General features: G+C 49.6%; 1 protein-coding gene across 7 annotated transcripts in view; it reads left to right on the forward strand.

Annotated features, from left to right (window-relative positions):
- The window catches only part of PTPRS (protein tyrosine phosphatase receptor type S), a 322,165-nt gene that overhangs the window by 266,181 nt on the left and 38,056 nt on the right, over positions 1 to 17,928 (forward strand). For 4 of the 7 annotated variants that reach the window (XM_053372614.1, XM_053372613.1, XM_053372615.1 and 1 more), the window contains 5 exons: positions 11 to 104; positions 2,424 to 2,636; positions 3,502 to 3,659; positions 8,763 to 8,875; positions 14,339 to 14,386. In XM_053372614.1, coding sequence (XP_053228589.1) covers positions 11 to 104; positions 2,424 to 2,636; positions 3,502 to 3,659; positions 8,763 to 8,875; positions 14,339 to 14,386 — 626 coding nt within the window. The remainder of the gene's footprint in view (positions 1 to 10; positions 105 to 2,423; positions 2,637 to 3,501; positions 3,660 to 8,762; positions 8,876 to 14,338; positions 14,387 to 17,928) is intronic. The other 3 variants (XM_053372616.1, XM_053372618.1, XM_053372620.1) reach the window with 1 other exon arrangement.

Raw genomic sequence — 17,928 nt, forward strand, 5'->3', positions numbered from 1 at the left:
GATCTGCCAGGGCATTCTACATCGTGGTCGTTCCCCTGAAGAAATCCAAAAGCGGCCAGTTTCAGAACATATACCACAGTCCGGAAGAGATGGACTTGGAGGAGGTGAGTGACAGCTGTCATTCATGTACCCCGCACCCCAGCCTTCTTGTGTACACTCGGGGTTGGCCCAGGACATCTCCCAGAATCCTCTTGGGTAGCTCAAAGAATGGGGGGGCAGTGGGATGATTTAGGGGGTGCAAAGAGGCGGGGGGGGGTGCTGGAGCAATAAACGACTACCAGACTTTGAAAAGCTGGTATCACTCCATCAAGTTCATCCGCTTTGTTGAATTCATTCAACTAGCTTTTGAATAAATGCGCAATTCAATGTTGCTGGTCTGGATTTTCTTTTACTGTTCTCCTTTTCAGTGGGTTCTGCAAACGGCTATTCTGAACAATGCTTTTTATAGGGTAGGGGGAACTGGGGGTGAGTTTATGGAACCGGGGGGGGGGGGCAAAAAGTTTGGGAAGCACTTCTCTAAGACCTCAGCAAATGTCGGAGGAAGTCAACCCTGGATATTTACAGAAGCCTACAAACTTGTGGGGACGCGGGTGGCGCTGTGGGTTAAACCACAGAGCCTAGGACTTGCCGATCAGAAGGTTGGCGGTTCGAGTCCCCGTGACGGGGTGAGCTCCCGTTGCTCAGTCCCTGCTCCTGCTCACCTAGTAGTTCGAAAGCACGCCAAAAAGTGCAAGTAGATAAATAAGTACTGCTCCAGTGGGAAGGTAAACGGCGTTTCCGTGCGCTGCTCTGGTTTCGCCAGAAGCGGCTTAGTCCTGCTGGCCACATGACCCAGAAGCTGTACGCCTGCTCCCTCGGCCAGTAAAGCGAGATGAGCGCCACAATCCCAAAGTCGGCCACAACTGGACCTAATGGTCAGGGGTCCCTTTACCTTTACCTTTTTACAAACTTGTGAGTCTGTCAGGAGAAAGAGTCTACTGCACCTCGAAACCTGCATGTTTCTAGACCTCATTGCCGCAGGGAGAAGATTTGAAAGTGGTGCGTAGAGAAGTTTTAAGTAGCCCAGGGATGGAGGGCTTGGGACAGGTTGTTGTGGGGCAGGGACGGGGAGCTTCTGCCCTCTGGGTGCTGCCGAACTACAACTCCCATCATCCACAGCCAGCATGTGCAGTTGCCAGGGATGATGGGAGTTGTAGTCCAGCAACAAGCAAAGGCACAGAAATGCCCCTATTACCTGGCTTAGAAGGAACTTCCATAGCGGTGTGAAGGCCCTACACATTTTCATATATAAACCCTCTTCCAGGGGCATATTTAGGCACAGCCAAGCTTTGGTCTTTGGTCTCCGATTCTTCCAAAGAATCGCAACGTTGGAAGGGACCCATCTAGCTTAACCCCTTGCAATACAGGAATCTCAGAACGGGGTCCCCGATCCGATTGGAAACCACACCGGGCCCCGCTTAGCTTTGCAAACATGCTAGCAGTTTTATTGCCGCACTTCTACAAAGGTCTGTGCCATTGTGCCCCTGAGGGATAGGTCAGCACAAGACCTTTAAATCTCAAGGTCATGGGTTTGAGCTCCACATTTTATGGAAGATTCCTGCATTGCATGAAGTTGCATGATCCTCAGGGTCCTTTCTTTCCAACTCTGTGAAGAAGGAATTACCATATTTTTTGCTCTATAAGACTCTTTTCCCTCCTAAAATGTATGGGGAAATGTGTGTGTGTCTTATGGAGCGAATGCAGGCTGCGCAGCTATCCCAGAAGCCAGAACAGCAAGAGGGATTGCTGCTTTCGCTGCGCAGCGATCCCTCTTGCTGTTCTGGCTTCTGGGATTCAGAATATTTTTTTTCTTGTTTTCCTCCTCCAAAAACTAGGTGCCTCTTGTGGTCTGGTGCGTCTTATGGAGTGGAAAAATACGGTATATCTGCGGAGGTGGGGGACATGTTGGTCTCAGTAAACCAGAGGTCAGCAACTTTAGGCCCATGGGCCAGAAGCAGCCCATGAGGGTTGCTTAACTGGCCCATGAGTCACCCCCGAACCAAGCCGCCCACTCGGCGAGTCCCCACGCACTGTGCTAAACCAGTGCGGCGCGGGGGCTCTCTTCCGCGGCTCCGGAAATCACTTCTGCACATGCCCAGACGCTGAAAATCACTTCTGCGCAGGCGCGGTTTCCGGCCCACGGAGGATTTCCACGGATCTGGCCCATGCCCAGTAAGCCTTGCCGGCCTCTGCAGTAAACACTGCCCAGACCCTTATATTTTCTTCTGAGACTGTTCTCCCTGAGGGAGGCTGGGATAGTTTAATAAAGGAGAAGAGTAACCATACTTTTGTGCACCTGGAAGCTTTTGTCTTGCCTTCTTCTCAATCTCTGCGGTGCCTCGCATAGCTGATTTGAACCTCCTTCCTCATGGTCCCCTTCCCAGTTGATTCAGATTTCCCGACTGCAACGCCGCAGTCTCCGCCACTCCCGCCAGCTGGACCTCCACAAGCCCTACATCGCAGCCCGCTTCAACACCCTGCCCTCCTACTTCATCCTTGGGGACTTGAAGCGCTACGACGGCTTTGAGAACAAAGCCTTGGAACCCGGTCAGAAGTACGTCCTTTTCGTCCTGGCTGTGCTCCGGGCCTCCGATCCGGTGAGTCCTCTCCTGCTTCTGAACTTTGCATTGGGCGTAATGCTCTGAATTCTCTTGGCTCAGACAGATTGCATCCAATGTGATTTGGATCCCCGCAACAGAGTGAGGTCCCGTTGCTGTGTCCCAGCTCCGGCCAACCTAGCAGTTCGAAAGCACACCAGTGCAAGTAGATAAATAGGTACCGCTGCGGCGGGAAGGTAAACGTCGATTCCGTGTGCTCTGGTTTCCATCACGGTGTCCCGTTGTGCCAGAAGCGGTTCAGTCCTGCTGGCCACATGACCCGGAAAAGTTGTCTCTTCTAGTCTTGAAAACCCCACCAGTGCCAGATATAGGGTGGCAAGCCAAAGGGGGCAAATAATAATAATACATAATAAATAATGTTAATTTAAATCCCTATATTTATACAAGTACCAACTGAGAAGATTGTTTTACTGACATTACATATCTTTCTATATGATTTATGCTGCATTTGCAGCACAGTATGTCCTGTTCTGTTCTGTTACTACGGTGTATTGTTTGTAAGCTACTTTGGGATTCATTTGAATGAAAAGCAGCCTAGAACTACTAATAAATCAATCAATATCCATTTTTTTCTATTTAAAAAAAAGCACGGAAAAGCTTTGACCCACAATACAGATGCAACCCTTTCCAGCAAGTTTATTTTTGCAGAACACCCACCAGTGTTAATTTAACACCACTGTTAATTTAACTGCAATTCTTACATTGCAGCCGGGGGCTGGACTAGAGGACCGCTGGGGGTCCCCCTTCCAGCTGTTTGATTCTAAGCGACTCCATGTTTGCCGTCGCCTGCGCGTTACTGATTCCCTTCCCTCGGCTCTCCCTGTTTTCTCTCCCTCTCCCTCAGTTATACGCTGCCAGCCCCTTTTCGGACCCGATCCAGATAGACAACCCGGACCCACAGCCAAAGATTGACGGCGAGGAGGGACTGATCTGGGTGATTGGACCGGTCTTGGCCGTGGTGTTCATCATCTGCATCGTCATCGCAATCCTCCTCTACAAAAAGTAAGTGGGGTTTCGCGTGCAAGTTTTGCGTTTCCAAAGCATGCTGCTGGCTGTGAGGTGTAGTGGTTAGGGCAGTGGCTCTCAGAGTGGGCGATACTGCCCCCTGTGGGTAAGTGGGGTGATCCTGAGGGGGGCGTGCTAGGAGGCAGGGGGCACTCAACAACTCACGGTCTTCCAAAAGCCGTTGTTACTATATCCAGGCACCACTACGCATTAGAAGCAGAATTATACCACTTAAAACAGCCATGTCCAAAGTCTGTTTCAGGGGCCTCGATTTAATCCGGCCCCCATGGCAGCACCGTATTTTTCGCTCTATAAGACGCACCTAGTTTTTGGAAGAGGAAAACAAGGAAAAAAATATTCTGAATCCCAGAAGCTTGATGTCCTGGCTTATGGGATAGCCACATGCAGCCTCTCCTGGGCCGGGGAGGCTGCACGCAGCTATCCCATAAGCCAGGACAGCCCGCAGGATCGCAGCGCAGTGATCCTGGCTTCTTGCTTGGCCGTGCGCAGGCTCTCCCGGGCAAGGGCAGCTTTCATCCCCTGCCCGGGAGAGGCTGCGCACGGCTAAGGCTCCCCCAAGAGCCGCGCTCCCTTTAAAGAGCATGCGGAAGAGCTGCACACACACTCCACGCGGCTCTTTAAAGGGAGTGCTGAGCAGAGCCTCCTGCCTGCAGTCGCTCCATAAGACGCACACACATTTCCCCTTACTTTTTAGGGGGGGAAAGGGGCGTTTTACAGAGCAAAAAATACGGTATATGTCCTGGGGTAAAATCCTAAAAAAAGCTCAGCAACTTTGGTCGGCCCTCACCATAGCTGTCAACCATCCCTTATTTGGCGGGAAAGTCCCTTATCCCAGTATCCCAGGGCTGTGTCCCGCTGCTGTCCCTTATTGATGATGTCCCTTAAATTTCCCGGGTTTCAAAGGAAGCAGCTCCTCTCCCTCCCTCCCTGCCGGCCAGGGAGGAGGGAGGTTCCAAGAACGACTGGGGGGTGGAGCTTGCATACCTTGTGCCGATCAAATCGGCCGCGTTGCCTGGGGACTCGCCTTTGCTCAGCGCTTCCCAGCGCAGAGGTGACAGTGGTTTTCCTTGCTGCATCCCCTTTGCCGGGTTGCTGTGCTGTGGGAACCACCGCTTGAGGCTTCGTTGGGCTGCTGGCTGAGCTTTCTGCCTTTGGCTCGGAGGGGCTCAGAAGTTGAACATGCCTGTGCTGGGAAAATCCCTTATTTTGGCTGCTGATCCCTTATTTTTGAGGCTGCCGGTCCCTTATTTTCAAATCTGTAAGTTGACAGCTATGGCCCTCATGCATGTTCACTTCATCAAATCTGGCCCTCTTTGGAAAATGTTTGGGCACCCCTGATAAAACAATAATGGCTCCCCCCTCGCCCCAATGAATCCTGGGAATTGTAGTTTGCTAAAGTAGCCAGGAGTTGTTGGGAGACAACCCCGCAGAGCTGCAATTCCCAGAGTTCCCTGGGGAAAGGGATTAACCGTTAAAGCGCTCTAAGCTTTGAAGTGTTGGAGAGCCGGCCAGAATCTTTGGCAGAAGACTGCGAGGTTTGGACCTGGTGCAAGACGGTCCCTTCCTTCTGCCAGATCCGTGGGGATGATCTGCAAGCGACTCTCAGCACCCTTGGCAAACTACACCCCCAGAATCCTTTGGGGGTGGGGGGAAGCCATGGCTGTTTTGTGATGGACTGTGACCTTTAATATGTTTAATACGGCATCTCACTCTTGAATGTACGGTGCTTGTGGGGACACAGCGAAACGAGAATCAGCTCCGTGTGAATCTTCACATGTGATTTAGCTGCGATTCGGGTTGGACTGGATAACTCTAGAAGTCCCTTCCAACCCCAGAGTCCTGAATTCATCCATTTTATGGAGTTAAATAAACTAAGCCGTTTTCATTGTACTTTTAACACGGTGTGTATTTAATCATGGACGTTTTGAAATCCATTGCATTGCTATCTTCCTTAGCGGTGGCATGCAAAACTTTGAATAACGCCTTTTTCATAGGGTAGCAGGCACTGGGGGTGAGTTTGTGGAACCAAGGAGGCAGTGGCTCAAAAAGAGTTCAGGAACCGCTGAGTTAGAGTATTGGGCTAGGACCTGGGGGACCAGGGTTCGAATCCTGCCCACTGAGCCACATGCAGCTCACTGAGTGACCGTGGGGACCAGTCCACTTCTTTTCTCAGATTGCCCTACCTCTCAGGGATGTGGTGAGGATAAAACGAAGGAACACGAAGGTTTTATGTACTTGCCACTCTCTGAGCTCCTTGGAGGAAACATGGGATATAAATCAAATTGGTGAATAAATAAATAAATGTGGAAGATTGTGCGTGGCAGGGGGGAGGTAAGGGATGCCATTCACTTCCTACAGAAGTGTCAGGAGCTGCCATGACCAGAGACAATATGTTGCAAGGGGTCAATCACACACGATTTATTATTTATACCCCGCCCATCTGGCTGAGTTTCCCTAGCCACTCTGGGCGGCTCCCAATCGAGTGGTAAAAACACGATAAAACATTAAAAACTTCCCTAAACAGGGCTGCCTTCAGATGTCTTTTAAAAACAAGATAGCTGCTTATTTCCTTGACATCTGATGGAAGGGCGTTCTACAGGGTGGGCGCCACCACCGAGAAGGCCCTCTGTCTGGTTCCCTGTAACCTCACTTCTCGCAGTGAGGGAACCGCCAGAAGGCCCTCGGCGCTGGACCTCAGTGTCCGGGCTGAACGATGGGGGTGGAGACGCTCCTTCAGGTATACAGGTATATACGACCCACTATTTTAAAGATTCCTATAATTCAGATGGTTGAGAGTCCTGGTGAAGGGATGTGAAGGGCGACTCTTACTAACCTCATCTTTATCTTTTCCTCCTTCTCTTCTTTTTCCTTCCTTTCTTTCTTTCTTTCTTTTTTTACTGCTTCCCTGGACAGCAAACCAGACAGGTAAGGGTTTTTAAAAACTCCCGGTCTCTGATTCAGGAGGCAGTCAGCTGCACCTTAGGAACCAAAAGGCAATCAGTAAAACAAAGGTGGCACTTTAAGCTGCAGCTGAGCTACTGAAACATTGCTGCTCCTAAAAGTGCCAACAAGGTTTAACCCTCGAGTAAAGAGGGAGGACAACCCAAAGGGAACGATATTGCAACCTGTCCAAAAACAGGTTGCAGGTGGAGAGGGCAGTTTTCTGGCAACACTCCTAGGCTCTTGGAATTATTTGAGTTTGGGTCACATATTTCTCCACTCGCACTAGAGCTCGGTTCTCCCATAAAAGTTGATTTGCAGTTAGTTCAGGAGACCTCATGGGGGGAGAACAAGCTATTTCTCAAGGCTTTAGACAATAAAGTTTGGGCTTTCCAGATGGCTGGCTATTGGATTGCTGGCTTCCAACCATAGATTTGACGTTTTGTATGTTGACGCTGCTTTTTCTTCTTGGAAAAAACCGCAACGAAACCCTGATAGGTCCGGGTGCTGTTTGTCTTTATTTATTTGCATTGTTTATATCCCACTTTTCCAACCTTAACAGAACACGCAAGGGAAGCTCACAAGGCAATTAAAACCAGTACGCAAACAACATCTAAATTCCAGATCATGCCGTTAAAAGATAATCACTGCTAAACAAAAGCCAGGAAGGGTGGGGATACATTTAGTGAAACAGAAAAGGCAAGTGTAAAGTAACAAGAAAAAGCCTTAGCTTGGAGGCAGAAAATCACCAAGGATGGGACAAAATGGATTCTCATGAGGCAGAGAGTTCCACAGACAAGGTATTGCTTCTTAGGTGATATTTTCCATTGTTCCCTCTCCATCCGTGAAGGAAAAACTTTCTGGCTGATCTTGGTGGATAGGCAAGGAGGATGAGATGGTTTGGCCTCCCTTTAGGGGTTTGGGGGTAACAGGTTGGTGGCCCCCTGGCCTGATCCAGAAGCCTTTTCTTATGGCCTTAACCACAGAGCCTGGGGACTCCCAGATCACAAAGAGCCTTGTCTCCTCCTTGCCGTAGTTTTCATCCACTTGGAGGAGATGTCTGTCCCAGCAACATCTTCAATGTCAAGCCTAGATGAACTCTGCTGCGTTCTCCTTTTCTGAATAATAAAAAAGTCGACTTCGCGTTGAGTCTCGAGTCTTCATTCTGACCTGTGAATTGTCCTGCCTGTCTGACCGTCCTGACATTCAGCAGCCATAACTTATCAAAGCCAAGCATTCTTCTGGTTTTAACGCTCGTTCCCTCGGCTGTTGGAAATCTAGGTAGCAACAACTAGACTGTGGAACACCCTGCCTCATGAGATTCACTTTGCCCTGCACAGATTTTGTCAGAATTAATTTGACACTGCTTTTGAGAGCCTGTTTGGGAACCGTAATGTGCAGTTTCGTGGTGGTGTTGTTTTTCATTTAAGCGCAGCGTAAGCCAAGTTGAGGGACGCGGGTGGCGCTGTGGGTTAAACCACAGAACCTAGGACTAGCCGATCAGAAGGTCGGCGGTTTGAATCCCCACGATGGGGTGAGCTCCCGTTGCTCGGTCCCTGCTCCTGCCAACCTAGCAGTTCGAAAGCACGTCAAAGTGCAAGTAGATAAATAGGTACCGCTCCAGCGGGAAGGTAAACGGCGTTCTGGTTCACCAGAAGCGGCTGAGTCCTGCTGGCCACATGACCCAAAAGCTGTACGCCGGCTCCCTCGGCCAGTAAAGCGAGATGAGCGCTGCAACCCCAGAGTCGGTCACGACTGGACCTAATGGTCAGGGGTCCCTTTACCTTTACCTTTTAAGCCAAGTTGGGGGAAATTCCCTTATTCCAGCGCGGTTTCCCGCTGCTATCCCGGATTGTTAGATATCCTGTAGACTGTCCCTGGGATAGGTGAGGCTGCTGATCCCTTATTTTCAAATCTGAAAGTTGACAGCTATGCCCCCCTCCCCGGCCCAAAAGTTGCTGGACTCTTGGACTCCCATAATCCCTGACCTTTGTCTGCTATGACTCCTGGGAGCTGGAGCTTGGCAACATTTGGAGGGGCACCAGGGGGTCCCCAAAACTGACAGAGGTGCAGCGCTGCACATGACTTCTTAAAGCCTTGTCTTTTATCTGCTCGCTCTCTCTCCTTCCTGCTCCTCAGCAAACGAAAAGACTCGGAGCCGCGCATCAAATGCATGTTGAACAACGCAGAGATCACGCCTCACCACCCCAAGGACCCTGTGGAGATGAGACGCATCAACTTCCAGACCCCAGGTAAACAGGCCGCATGCCACCAGCACCCCCGGAATCTCCCCTCGCCCCCTGAAACTTCACTCGAAGAAAGACCGGCCCGGCTTGGTTGCTGCCAGCCAGAGTGTGAGGCCAGGCTATATCTGCGGCCTTTGCAAACGGCTGTCGTCGCCAAGCAACATCTCAGGTAGGAGGAGGAAATGCCCAGATCGTGTGGGGCAGAGGCGGCAGCGGCAGGTTCGCCTGCTAGGGAGACCTCTGGCCACGGGCGGCAAATCGTAATGGACCTTTGGCCAGGGCTGTTTGTGTCCGCGATATTTGACGATCGCCGAAAAGCTGCAGAATGAGATGGTGGCCACAGGATCTAGCTCTGCTTTCTTTTCTTTTTCTCTCTCTTTTTTAATTTTAAAAAAGCAAGTTCCTAGTCCTTATTGTTCCCTAATGTATTGGAATGAACACGAGCAACGCAAGGGCGAAATCCCATACGTTTCTCTGCCTGGTGCTCTGACTGATACTTTTCTTCTTTTCCTGGGGAAGCGAGTAAGGGCTGTAGGCTTTCCTGGTTTAAAACAATTACTGTTTTATCTGTGCCTTCTGCCAATATGTAAGCTTGCCTTTTGACTTCTAATGATTGTTTTCTTTTCTGGTTTTTGTTTTTGTTTTTTAAACGAAGCTTTCTGGATTTAGGTAGGTAGGTTTCGGCAGCACTGCTCCGTGCAGAAGTGAACAAAAAAAAATTGCAAAATTTAATTTATTACTTTTGCTTTTTAAAGGCGAGGCGCTAGTCCTCATGACCAGACAGAGAAGTCTGAAAGTGTGCAGGGAAGGCTTGGCAGAAGCTCAGGGCGCAAGGCAAGGCTGCCTGGATGGGAATTCTAGTGCTTGGATGGGCTGTGGGTGCGATTTGATGTCCCCTCCCCTCTCGATTTGCCTAGTGGAACTCAAAATTAATGATGCCAAATTTGTGGGAGGTGGAGCACAATAAATTACGCCCAAAAATTAGTGGAAACGCACTTACGTTTTGCAAGGATTTATAGTCCAGAATCCAACTTTCATTGGTGCGGGATTTTGATGATAATAATGAGAGCAGCTATTATTATTACTGCTACTGCTATTTGTTGTAACTGATGTTATTGGCACATTCTCAGCCCTGGCTTCAGAGAAGAGGAACAAGGGGGGCTTAATTTCCAGGGCTCTTTGTCAGTTGCCGCTAGTTTATCAGCCTCTCTAGGCACACAAGATGTCTGTTGACGGAAATACCTTTTTGTTGGCGGGGAGCCAGAGGGGGCGGGATCCAGATCCGGTCCATAATTTGCCTCCTTCCTTGGAGGTTTCTAAGCAGAAGTTGGGTGTCCATCTGCCACGGATGCTTTAGCTGAGATTCCGGCGATTGCAGGGTCTAGACCAGGCACCCCCAACCTTTGGCCCTCCAGATGTTTTGGACTACAATTCCCATCATCCCTGACCACTGGTCCTGTTAGCTAGGGATCATGGGAGTTGTAGGCCAAAACATCTGGAGAGCCGCAGGTTGGGGGTGCCTGGTCTAGGTTACCGTAGGGTTCCCTTCCAGTTCTGCAATTCTATGATTTTCTGGTTCCCATTGTCATCAGGCAGATTATCCAGGATGATGGGGTTTGTAGTCTAGATTTGGGAACTCAAAGCTGAAGGACGCAAAAGCTGAAGGGACATCAAGGTTCCTTTATATCTAGCTAAATATATTGTACGGGTTTTGCGCTCAATTGTGCAACAGCTGCTGCTGTTTATTATAGGCTATCGCTAACTGAATGTTCTTCAGTCTCGGGCCGGACTACAACACCCATCATCCCTTAGCTTGGGCAACTGCTGAATTAGCAACAGCCTTCAATAAATTGTAATAATAATGAAACAATGCAAAACATGTATGTATTATGTCCATAGATAAGATATTGGGGCTTTAGAGCTCCTTCGGTTTCCAGGTGTTGCTGGAATACAAATCCCATCATCCTGGAGTGTTGGCTAAGCTGGCTGATGGTGAAGGCAGTTGTTGCTCGACAGCCTCTGGAGACCCAAGGTTGAAGGATACGACCACTTTTCTTCAACCTTGTTGATGGACTACAACTCCCATAATTCCCAGCCAGCATAACCAACGGTCAAGGACAATGGGAGCGGGAGTCGACCCCTTCCCTTGCCCATCAACTGACGTCTCCCATTTTTGTCTACGGAAGGATCCGTTATTTGATCCAGACCAGGATTGCAGAATCCTCTGGCCCAAGCTGAAACTTGTTCACCCCAGGACTCAGAGAGGATTCTGGGAGGATTTTCGGGGTTGGGCTAGATGATCTTTGGGGTTGCTTCCAACTCTACAGTTCTGCAATTCTGTGGATAACTAGTTCCTGTTTCTAAGAGTCCCAGGCCCTGGAATTCAGCTAGAGATCAGGAGTAAGGGAATTTTAAAAGGCTAGCTCCAGAATGGAGAGAATATGGAGTCTTTATCTGTTTTTTTTTCAGTGATTTGAATTAATTTTTTTATTTTATTTTACTTTTTCACCCTGGCTTTTTCCGTGGTTTCCGGTTGCTGCGTGTGGTTAGGAATGATCCTGTGTTGTTTTGTTTGGGGTTTTGCTTTTAACGTGCATGCATACCACACACTCGCTTGCAGGTGTATGCACACATATATGCATAACAGTGTAAGGTAAAGGTAAAAGGGACCCCTGACCATTAGGTCCAGTCGCGGCCGACTCTGGGGTTGCGGCGCTCATCTCGCTCTATTGGCTGAGGGAGCCGGCGTACAGCTTCCGGGTCATGTGGCCAGCAGGACTAAGCCGCTTCTGTCTAACCAGAGCAGCGCACGGAAACGCTGTTTACCTTCCCGCCGGAGTGGTACCTATTTATCTACTTGCACTTTGACGTGCTTTTGAACTGCTAGGTTGGCAGGAGCAGGGACCGAGCAACGGGAGCTCACCCCGTCGCGGGGATTCGAACCGCCGACCTTCTGATTGGCAAGGCCTAGGCTCTGTGGTTTAACCCACAGCGCCACCCGCGTCTCATAACAGTGTAAGGAATATCAGTTAATTCCAAGGGCTGTTATATGGCAGGAATCAACCCAGTGACTGCTTTTGCCCAAATCAATTCGGGATGTACTTCTTGCTTTGCCCTGCAGCTTGTGTAGGAACGCCTGAGGTTTTCTTTGCATGGCTGGGTTGCAGCCTGCTGCGTTGCACTGGGTTGGACTAGATGACTCTGGGTGTCCCTTCCAACCCACAATTCTATGGCAATGGGGTTGCACCCATTGCTTCTCTCCCTCGTTCGCTTGCCCAGTCAGATGGGCAGGGTACAAATAATAGAATTATTATTATTATAAAGTTGCCATTATGGCATGCGAGGCAGCCATGCGAGGCTCTCCACACTTGACATATAGGAAAGCTGCCAGGTGCCGCTTCCCATCTCAGAAGCAGAGAACAATGTGTCGATGTTTGGCATCTCTGGGCATCTGGTGAGGAATCATCTGTGTCTGACCTGGAACTCCTTCAAGATCCAGCGTGGTGTAGCGGTTAAGAGCGGTGGACTTGTAACCTGGTGAACCGGGTTCGCTTCCCCGCTCCTCCACATGCAGCTGCTGGGTGACCTTGGGCCAGTCACACTTCTCTGAAGTCTCTCAGCCCCATTCGCATCTGGGGAAAAACAATGCTGTCCAGGGTTGTCAAGACTGCGGAGAGAATAATTGGGTGCCCTCGTCCCACCTGAGATCAAATCTATGCTTCCAGGTGCCATAAGAAAGCTGCAGAGATAGCGCAGGATAGTGCGCACCCCAGAAATGATCTCTTTCAGCTTCTGCCTTCTGGAAGAAGGTCCAGGGTTATAAAGACTAGAACTAGCCGTCTGAGAAACAGTTTCTACCCAAATGCGATTTTGGTTTTAAAGGCAGTGTAAGGTAGTCTCTGTGGGAGTATATTGCATTTAAAAAATGGGGTATGAGAGTTTTTAGGGGGCTAACCAGGCTGGGATAGCTGGGTTAGCAGGCTTGTTGGTTTTTGAATGTCTTAAGTAGATTTTTCAATTTCGTTGTTCTGTATGGGACAATGACAATAAAGATTATTGTATGGTAGAGTGTTTGTTGTGGGGGAGGAGGGGAAAGGAGATGGTTAGCCGCTTTGAGACTCCTTAAGGGGAGTGAAAGGCGGGATATCAAGTCCAAACTCCTCTTCTTCTTCTCCTTCTTCTCCTTCTTCTCTTCCCCTTTGCAGGCTGCTTGCATGTTCCCCCTCGCTTTGGCCAAAGGACAGAAGCCCTTCTTCATTAATGCAATGATAGTTAATCTGTGGAACTCCCTCCTGCAGTAGGCAACTATGTCCGCCAACCTGGTTGGCTTTTATATTTGTTAAAAGCTGCCCAGAGTGGCTGGGGCCCGCAAGTCAGATGGGAGGGGAATTATTATTATTATTATTATTATTATTATTATTATTCATTGAGGAGAGGGCTGTGTCTCCATTGCGGCTTTCTGCACAGTGAGCAAACTGTTGATACCAAGGACGAAAAAGAGTTATTGCCACATCCGCTGGTGCTATTGCCAGAAAGCAAGAGGGACCGATATCTCCCTCTCAAATGTTGGCAGGAGGGAGGGGATTCAGTCCTGTTCATCTTTAAAGGCAGCCCTCACTAACCCAAACTTTCCAAAAGAGTCGGAGAACCGGGAAAAGGTGGCCGTCCTTTGCCAATTTTCTCTCCCTCTGAATTTTGCATGGTAGTTCTTCACCCCAAAGTTATCAGGGCAAAGCGTCGTTTTAAAAAAAACGAAATGAAACGCATGCGTTGGAGAAAACGACAATACAAAACGGTGTGTCGCTTATGGGAAGATTGCATTGGGAAAAGTACGCGCGCTGGGCTAAAATGCACGGGAAAGTTTGTGCGTTAGGATTTGATCTGAATTGAAACGCTGGTGGGTTTTTAATTGCGGTTTTCTTTTTGCAAACCAAAGCGGAGAGCTGAACTTAAAAGACAGGAGGAAATGGAGAAAGTAACAGATTTTCCCACGCCTAACTTTTAACGCAAAATTTAACATGTAATGAGACTTTGACGGTTGGGGGGGGTCGCCTCCTCCAAATTTTCTTCAGTGTTTCTTTGAAATCAAGATATGCATTCAATCGTTTCTTCGTTGCTCAGCCGCTTTTTGGGGTGGGGGGGAGGCGAAGGGGGTAAGATTCTGGATAAAACAAAGCAGCTCTTTTAAGTCCTGCCCCCCCTCCCCCCATGCACACACCCAAGAACGTGGCCAAAAACCAGACAAAGCCCAACCCTTTGTGAAAAGGAGAAAAAAGTGGAGGGGGGGGAGAGGGAGGGGAAAGAAGAAGAAAACACCTTTCATTTCCTCTCGGATTTTGTGTTGCTTTTTTCCGTTTTCTGTTTTCTTGGTTGAGTAGTGTTTTTTCCTTTTTTATAAAAGTCTATATATTTTGTTTTGTTTTTTGTTTTTGTTTTTGTTTTGTTTTTTTGTTTTCCTGTTTTCTGCAGATTCTGGGCTGAGCAGTCCCCTCAGTGACCCTGAGTTTGACCTTGAAAGTTAGTTCCTGTGTGTTTTTGTTCCTGTCCGTTTCATTGGTTGTGCTCCCTCTTCTTCTCAGCGCCACCCGACCTCCCCCCTCTCCCCACCCCCCAAATATATATATTTCGTTTTCCTTCTGTTGCACTTTCTTCCTTTCATGTTCATTCTCATTCTCACACCCTTTTCTCTCTGCATATCTGTGGCTTTTGCCATTGCGTCTCTCGTGCTGCTGCTTGTCTCATTTCCAAACCGTGCTTCCAGTTTTACAGTTCTCGGGGGAAAAAGGCTTTTTGCAAAACGGTCGAAATTGCGACTGGATCAGTGTGTTGCGTTTCGCTGCAATCCTGCGCATAACCTTCGCAGAAGTCAGCCCCGTTGAGTTCAGTGGGATTTACTCCTGTGGGACTGCAGCAGAATTCCAACTTGAATTCTACTCAAGAGTAGACCCACCAGGTTGTATCCAGCGACAGTCCCATTGAAATGAATTGTCTTTGGTCCATTAATCTCAGTGGGTACCACTAACTAAGCGTGTGGTGGAAATCAGTGAGCCTATGAAAGTCACTTTCATTCGCTTCCTTGGTTTGCACCCAACTAAATCCTACTCTGAGTAAACCCACCTACATTAATGGACACTGCTAATTTACGACTTGGGCTGCAATCCTAACCTCACTTCCCTTGGGATTATGTTTTGCAATTGGGCATATTCATGAGCAGGCGGGGTTGCAGCCCTACTCAGAGTAGATCCATTGCAGTTAAAGGTCTTGGCTAACTTGGGTTCAATGGGTTTACTCTTGAGCAGAACTCAGTTGGATGCAACCCTCCCACGTGTTTATCGGTATAGCAGTTTGCATTTATATATTACGATCATTAATTTCCCCCATCTCCCCCACTTGTATGACAGTTCAGAGAATTCAGGGCCACCTTCGAACAGCCAGCACAGTCAGCTGTTTCCCAGAACTTGCTCCGAGGGTCTTTTGTGTGTGGAAGTGGGGTGGAACAAGGTGGGGGCGGCCCTCCCCCTTCATCTCCTCCTCACCTAGGGAGGGCACATTAGGTTTCCTGTTAGGGACTGCAGCCCCCGGGCTGAGAAAATATTCCCCGCCCCTGATGTATAGGAAATTCAGCAGTTCTCAACATGTGGGCCCCCAGGTGGTGTTGGACTACAACTCCCATCATCCCTGAGCTCTGGCCTCGCTGGCTAGGGGTGATGGGAGTTGTAGTTCAACAACATCCGGGGACCCACAGGTTGAGAAAAGCTGTGCTAGGTGCTGCTTCCCATCTCAGAAGCAGAGACAACGTTCGTCATCTCACGGCATCCTGAGAACTGTTGTTTACCCCCCCCCCCCCCAAGCGCCCTGTGCAAACTATGGTTCCCAGCCTTCTTTGCGGGCGGGGGGGGCGGCGCATGTGCTTTAAATGTGGGTGTCTTTTAGGAAAGGAACCCTGAGCTGGCATTCCACGACTGTGGGAGCAAAAAAACAACAACCCACGACCATTACCGTATTTTTCGCTCTATAGGGCACACCAGACCATAGGGCACACCTAGTTTTTAGGGGGGGAAATAAAGGGGGGAAATTATTTTTTTTCCCCCAGCCCCAAAGAGCAAAGAAGCCAAGACAGCCAGCGGGATTCATCATGCTGGCTGTCTTGGCTTCCTCTTTAGCCACGCGCAACCTCTTCAGCCGGGAGGGTGGATCCCACTCGCTGTCTTGGCTTCGTTTTTAGCCGCGGGGCCAAGGCGGGGGAAGCCCGAGCTTCCCCCAGCCCCAGAACAGGTCCGGGAGCGGCGGCAAGGTTGCGCGCAGCCTTGCCGCCGCTCCCGGGGCTGGCGGCGTGCTCCGAAGGTTTGCGGATAGCTGTCTGAAGCCCGGGGAGCGTAGCGGGAGCTGTCGCTGCGCTCCCCGGGCTGCAGGCTGCTATCCACAAGCCTTTGGAGCCCAGCGGGAACTCCCGCCGGGCTCCGAAGGCTTTTGGATAGATGCCTGAAGCCCGGGGAGCGCGCACCGACCCCTCTCACTCTCCAGGCTTCAGCGAAAGCCTGCATTCGCTCCAAAGGACGCACACACATTTCCCCTTCATTTTTGGAGGGCGAAAAGTGCGTCCTATAGAGCGAAAAATACGGCAACTCCTCAGCTGCAGAAGAATTTCAGGGGACTGTAATCCTCTCTGGAGCCCATCGTTTTACTAAGCACCTGAGCTGTTTTTTTGCTTTTTGTTTAAAGAAGCAAGCGGCAACAGCAGGCCTCTTCTGTTGAGCTACAATTACTTTAGCGGCAGCATGGGAGGCTTCTGGTCTAGGCAGCAGATGTTGGGCCGATTTTGTCCGTCAAATGATCCGGCTCGTAGAAAGAATGAAGGGGGGGTGGAGAGAGAGAGAGAGAGGAGCTTGAATTCTTTGCAATAACAAGATTAAGGAGATTTCAAGGGATTTGAAACGCTAGATGAGAACTCTCTCCCCTAAGATCTCTCTCTTTCAAAGCCAGAAAATATGGACTCGGTCAACAGCTTGATTTCCCGGAAAGCTGCTTTGACTTTGAGCAAAATGTGGGGTTGGGGGGGGACAGGGGGGCGGAGAGAGAAGGGAGGGGCGGCCTCTCTCTCCCAGGCACCAAAATGCAGAAAGTAGTACGAGAAGCAGATAGGTGGCTAAAGCCAGATTCCCACAATCATAGCAACCCTTGCAGGAAGGGACTGGTACCGGAATCAAAAGGAGGGATTGCAGTGGTTTAGGGGGTTAGAATGCTTCCCCCGCACTCCTCAAGTTGGCAAGGGGAGCCTGAGGAAACTTGGGGTGTTTCTGAAACTCTCGTAAATGGGGAGAAGCGTAGGATTGGAAGGGACCCAAGGATCATCTAGTCCAACCCTCTGCACTGCAGGAATTTCAGATAAATCGTCCCGGACTGGTGGCCGTCCAAGCTCTGCTTAAAAACCTCCAAGGAAGGAGAGTCCATCACCTTCTGAGGGAAGTCCGTTCTACTGTCAAATGGCTCTTAAGCACCGGAATATTCTCCCTAATGTTGAGTCAGAATCTCCTTTCTCGTAATTTAATCCATTGATTTGGGTCCTGGTCTCCGGAACAGGAGATAACAAGCTTGTTCCCTCTTCCATGTGACAGCCCTTGAGATATTTCAAGATGGCTACCGTATCTCCTCTCGGTCTCCTCTTTTCCAAGCTGAACATACCCAGCTCCTTCAACCGTTCCTTATCAGGCTTGGTTTCCAGACCCCTGATCATCTTGGTCGCCCTGCTCTGCACACCTTCCAGCTTGCCAATAACCTTCTTAAATTGTGCTGCCCGGAACTGAACACAGTGTTCCAGTTGTGGTCTAACCAAGGCACAATAGAGAGGGAATATTACTTCCCTTGATCCAGACACTAAACTTGAAAATATACCCACCTCAAGCTTTGCACAGGGTTGCAGCAGTCAGCCTTCTCTGAGCTGGGCTAATTCTGTTGCATCTCCACATTAGGAGTACAAGTTAACTCATCTGCAGGGAACCCGAAGAGAAAGAGGTATGCTCAGGGTAATGAATCATTCAGAGATACAGTGGACACCCTCC

This window comes from Podarcis raffonei, chromosome 18 (genome assembly GCF_027172205.1).
Source record: "Podarcis raffonei isolate rPodRaf1 chromosome 18, rPodRaf1.pri, whole genome shotgun sequence".
In the NCBI taxonomy this organism is placed as follows: domain Eukaryota; kingdom Metazoa; phylum Chordata; class Lepidosauria; order Squamata; family Lacertidae; genus Podarcis; species Podarcis raffonei.